This window comes from Hypanus sabinus, chromosome 4 (assembly GCF_030144855.1).
Source record: "Hypanus sabinus isolate sHypSab1 chromosome 4, sHypSab1.hap1, whole genome shotgun sequence".
Classification (NCBI taxonomy): domain Eukaryota; kingdom Metazoa; phylum Chordata; class Chondrichthyes; order Myliobatiformes; family Dasyatidae; genus Hypanus; species Hypanus sabinus.
Window position 1 is genome coordinate 100240518 of NC_082709.1, and position 6000 is coordinate 100246517.

The 6000-nt window shown below is 44.4% G+C and overlaps 1 protein-coding gene across 2 annotated transcripts in view; it reads right to left on the bottom strand.

Moving 5' to 3' along the window:
• The window catches only part of plcxd2 (phosphatidylinositol-specific phospholipase C, X domain containing 2), a 43506-nt gene extending 38098 nt beyond the window's left edge, over positions 1-5408 (bottom strand). Inside the window, exon 1 of one of the 2 annotated variants that reach the window (XM_059967719.1) lies at positions 5170-5404. In XM_059967719.1, the coding sequence (XP_059823702.1) occupies positions 5170-5305 (136 nt within the window). In that variant the 5' untranslated portion in view covers positions 5306-5404. Of the gene's footprint in view, positions 1-5169 lie in introns of both variants that reach the window. The other variant, XM_059967720.1, reaches the window with a different exon arrangement.
• Between the last annotated feature and the right edge of the window lie 592 nt (positions 5409-6000).

Here is a 6000-nt window from a genome sequence, read left to right on the forward strand (position 1 = left end):
AGCTGTAGAATTGTGTCTAACCCTTCTCATTTTGTTAAAAGACCATTGACCTGAAAATTAAACTCAGTTTCTTTGTCACACCTGCTGAAAAAGTCCAGCCCTGATGAAGGGTCTCGGCCCGAAACATTGACAGTGCTTCTCCTTATAAATGCTGCCTGGTCTGCTGTGTTCCACCAGCATTTTGTGTGTGTTGTTTGAAAATTTCCAGTGTTTTTTTAATGTTATATGTATCAGATTTGGTTGTGAAGTTGTATGATTGTAGAACATGTAGAGTAGAACACGGACTAACCTCAAGGCCGATACTGGCTTGTAGAGTTCAAGTTAAGGTACCAAACTGAGCTAGGAGTATGTACAGACATTTACGGTTCACAATGGAAACGTGGAGGTTATTTCGAGAGAACTTGCGTGGGGCTCTGGACAAGTTTGTCCCACTGAGGCAGAGATAGGACGATAGGGTGAAATCTCCAGAGGTAAGAATTGGCCAGTGGTCTAGAGTCACAAAGCAGCCAGGAAGGAATTTCTGAGTAGACCTAGGAGAGCTAGAAGGAGGCAGAAGTAGGATTAAGGACAGCACAAAATGTTTTACATGTCTGTGAAGAACAGAAGAATGACTAGAGAGAAGATATGAGTGATTGAGAATAGAAAAGGAAACGTGTCTGGAGTCAAAGATGGTAGTGGACGTCTGTAATGAATACCCTGCTTCATCATTGAAAGGGACCGTGACGGCATAAGGCAAAATGGTATGCTAGAGCAGGTTGATGCTGAGAAAGAGAATGTGCTATGTTCCAGGAGCGGATAGGAGACGCCCCAGGTTACCACAGGAGGAGAGTGAGGGAAGAGATTGCTTCACTTTTGGCAATGATATTCAGTGGTTCCATTTAAATTTAGAGAATGTAGACAATATACAAACTGAAATTCTTACTCTTCACGGACACCCACAAAACAGTAAAAAGCCCAAAGAATGAATGACAGAAAAACATTAGAACCCCAAAGCCTCGTGTCCTCACTGGCCATAGGAAGATTAGAGGATGGCAAATGTTATTTCTTTGTCCCATAAAGAGGGTAGGTATAACCCTGGAAATTATAGACCACTGGTAAGCAAATTATTTGATAAAATTCCTAGAACAGGGTTTATGAGCATTTGGAGTAGTATAGTCTGATTAGGGGGTAGCTTCGAGAGGGGCAGGACGTGCCTATGAGGTTGTAACAATACATACTGATGAAGGTAGAGCAGTGGATGAGGTGTATATGGATTTTAATATGGAGTTTGATAATGCTCCCCATGGTAGGTGCATTGAGAAAATCCAGAAGAGATGCAATCCAGAGAAAGTTAGCTGTGTGGATTAATAATTGACTTGTCTATAGAAAGCAAAGGGTGATTTTAGATTCTGTCTGGAAGTCAGTGATGAGTTGTATTCCTCGAGGATCTGGGTCTCCTACTCTTTGTGATTTTTATAAGAGACTTGGATGAGGAATTGGAGGCTGTGTTAGTAAATTGGCAGCTGACACAAAGTTTGGCAGAATTGTAAATAGTGTGTAATGTTGTCATAGGTTACAACGAAACGTGGGCAGAGATTCAGCCCAGAGAAGTATTTAGTGATTCACGCAGAAAGGTTGAATTTGAAGACAGAATGCAAGGTCAATGGCAGAATCCTTAGTACTGTGGAGTAAGAGAGGGATCTTGGGGTCCATCGCCATGAATCCCCCGAAGTTGCCACAGAATGCGTATGGTGTGTTGGCTTTTACTAACTGGGAGATTGAGTTAAGAGTGCAGAGAAGGTTTACAAGGATGTTGCCGGGACTTGAGAAACTGAGTTACAGGGAAGGGTTGAATAGGTTAGGACTTTATTCCCTGGAGCATAGGAGAATGAGGGGAGATTTGATAGAGGTGTATAAAATGATGATGGGTATAGATAGAGTGAATGCAAGCAGGCTTTTTCCACTGAGGCTAGGGGAGAAAATAACCAGAGGACATGGGTTAAGGGTGAAGGGGGAAAGTTTAAAAGGATTGATAGGACACAAAGCTGGGCTGAGGAGAGGCAGACGAATTCAATGAGAAAACGTGAAGTGATTCACTTTGGAAAGTCAAACTTGAAGGCAGGATACAGGGTTAATGGCTGGATTCTTAACAGTGTGGAGGAACAAGGGGATCTTGGTGTCCATGTCCATTGATCCCTCAAAGCTGCCATACAAGTTGATGGGGTGGTGAAGATGGAATATGGTGTGTTGGCATTGAGTTCGAGTGTCACAAAGTAATGATGCAGCTCTCTGAAACTCTGGTCAGACCACACTAGGAATATTTTGTGTTCTGATCTGTTTGCCTCATTATAGGAAGGATGTGGAAGCGTGAGAGGATACAGAAGAGATTTACTGGATGCTGCCTGGAGCATTTCATGTGAGGATGGATTGAATGAGCTCGGGATTTTCACCCAAGAGTGAAGGGTGAGAGGTAACTTGATGCAAGTGTACAAGATCAAGTGCCAGAAACTTTTTCCTCAGGGTGGAAGTGGCTAAGAAGAGAGGGCATAATTTTAATGTGATTGGAGGAAAGTATGGAGGGGGGAGGGGATGTCAGGGTTAGTTTTTTTTGGAAACACAGAGAGTAAATGGAAGGTGCTACCTGGGGTGGAGGTAGAGGTAAAGATTCCAAGGTAGAAATGTGGATGATAAAAATGGAGGGCTCAGTAGAAGGGAAGGGTTATATTGACCTCGGTGTAGGCCATCATTGTGAGCCAAAGAGCCTGTGTGTTCCATTCGATGAGTGCAGGCCCAGAGGCATCAAACACTCCTCATGAGTTAAACCATTCATTCCCGGCTCATTCTTGTTGATATCTGTCCTTCCACCCCCCCCCCCAGCAATGATAAGGTTTACCTTTCACCCCAGCAGCTCCCTTTCTGTCATCTTGAAGGAGATACCACAATCAAATCTTCCCCTCAGATTAACAATTACACCATCACCACCCTCTCCAAGTCATTCACTCCACCACCGACACTGTTTGTTCTCCCTATGTTTCTGTTGAAGTATGCTCAGTTTCTCCGTTGTGATGAAATATTAACTATTTCTCTCTCTGATTGTGCTGCCTGACCTGCTGACTGCTTCTGGAATGTTCTGTTTTCCATTCCAGATCCAGTATCTGTAATATTTTCCTTTTCACTCTTGCTGGGATTGTATAGGGTTCCGATGTGGACACACTTGGAGTACTGAGCATAGTTGTCTGTAAGTTCCTACGAATAGACACCAGTGCTATTTTGCATGGAATAATTTCTACGAGAAAAGATTGACGATGGTCTTACAACAAAGATCCCCTCACTGCATACTTAAAACTTACTCCAGCACCTTCACCCGGATGACTATGGCAGCTCACTCCCGAGAGCAAGGAGGCTGGGCTAGCCAACGATCCCACAAGTCCTGTAAATTATATCCTGTTTCCTCAGCTCTAGTACCTCAGGGTTGCTTCAGAATTTCAATTCCGTCAAAATGAGCATTAATAAATATTAAGGCCACGTATTAATGTGAGAGAGGGCAAGTTCAAAGGAGATACATGAGACAAGTTTTTTTTTAAATAAAACACAGAGAGGCAGGTGCCTGGAATGTGCTGAAGGCAAATATATGATCGAGGCATTGAGGAGGCTCTTAGGCAGCCTCCTGTGGAGAAGGGAAGGGTATGGACTTTGTGCAAGCAGAAGAGATTAGTTCAGTCAGGCATTTAAATGATTGGTTCAGCACACCATGAGCTTTGTACTATATTCTACACCTGTCCTTTAGTGTTTTTCAGTTTTACGAAATGTCATCAATCCCAATGTTAACCTGCCCTCTCTCTCCACAGACACTGCCTGGCCTGCTGAATATTCCCAGCATTTTCTGCTTTTACCTGGGCAGGAATTCCTACTTTTGCACAAGTTGTAAGGAGGACCTACACACATTTGGCTTCTAATTAAGTCATACATCCTCATGTTTACCAACCACATTCATTAACCAACTCAAGACCAAGTATCCACTGTTTCTCAACACTTCCTTCAAATGAATTCCATCAGAAACAATCAATGTTGAAATGAGGAGGTGACTTCCTGGGACTATTTGTCAGAAGGGAGCAGGACACAAAGTACAAACCAGATCTAATTCATTATCAGTGTAAAACTGATACCAGTGACAGACAACACTGAAAGACAATCTCTGCCCCTTATCTAAATAACTTAAGTTACCTGAAGAATATTGAAATGCGTTCCATTTGATCACATACCATCAAACCGAAAGTTCAGAATACCTTGGAGCAAATTGCTGCTGCTTTTCCTACACGAGTTGGTGTGGGATTTAAATCATTGTATTTCTAATCAGTTCTGTCAACAGCACGTGCCATCCACAAAAAACAGCTCCAGACTGAAAGGTGGTCAGAAATTTAACAATTAAAAATGTCACCTTATTGTGCCATTCGTGTCTGCTTGCAGAATATTTAACACTAGATTGTAAATACCTGAAACATTACCTTTATTAAAAATGCACAGGCTCTTTGCTAGTCAATAATTTGCTACTGCTGAGGAACAAATTCTAAAATTAATTAGGAGTCAGTCAGAGATAGCGTATCCCAGAAACACTCCATTTACCTATAGCTGCGACACAAAGCAACGGTGCCAGCAATAAGGCATTGCTCTCCAAGTTAGCACCGAACAGAAAGAAGTAGAGAAGCGGCAGTGAACCCGAACAAAACATTAGTTTAATGGTTCTGGATTGCAGAGTCCGGAACAAGAAAGAGCCACGGGGTAATTCATAAAGAAGATTCACCAGGTAATACCAGCACAGGCAGGATATACCAATTAGCAAAACATCAACTGCCCCTACAGAACACAGAGCTGAACTGATCAGATGCAGTTTAACACTGAACACACATAATATCGCTGATATACTGAAGCTAATAAACCAGTTACACACAATATACTAAAAAACACAATGACACGCGGGGTAGACGGTATAAACGCAGGCCGGATAATGGAGAGACACACATTAGCAAATGTAACTGCTGTGTCCATAGTGACAGGTCACACGTAATGCATTGTGCGTACATAGCGAGGGTGACAGTCCACACGGTGGTACACGGTGCAACATATACTCTGCAGAGCCAGTTTAATGCCAGCCTGGTCCCGACCCGATCACCAGGCAGTCTGGACACTTACCGGGCACGGCGAGGTTGGCGAGAGGCAAGGCGCAGAGCGCCGGCGGTAGGCAGCCCATCCAGTCTGCGTGCGCTTTCTCCGAGCTGGCCAGCGGCCGCACTAACCGACCCCAACCATCCCACAGCCTGGCCGCCATCAGCTCGCCGCCGGCTCACTGGATGTAGCGGGGGAGGAGCCACCAGTTTCCGGGGTAATCCGACACCGCCGTCATCCGCACTCAAGGACATACCCACACAACAGAGTGTGTGTTGAATGTATACTCCCACACAGCACAGTCAGCTCCCGATACACACACACACACACAACAGAGTGTGTGTTGAATATATACTCCCACACACCACAGTCACCTCCCGATACACACACACACACAACAGAGTGTGTGTTGAATATATACTCCCACACAGCACAGTCAGCTCCCGATACACACACACACACACAACAGAGTGTGTGTTGAATATATACTCCCACACACCACAGTCACCTCCCGATACACACACACACACAACAGAGTGTGTGTTGAATGTATACTCCCACACAGCACAGTCAGCTCCCGATACACACACACACACACAACAGAGTGTGTGTTGAATATATACTCCCACACACCACAGTCACCTCCCGATACACACACACCACAGTCACCTCCCGATACACACACACTACACAGTCAACTCCCGATACACACACACTACACAGTCACCTCCCGATACACACACACTACACAGTCAACTCCCGATACACACACACTACACAGTCACCTCCCGATAGACACACACACACACACACAACAGAGTGTGTGTTGAATGTATACTCCCACACACCACAGTCACC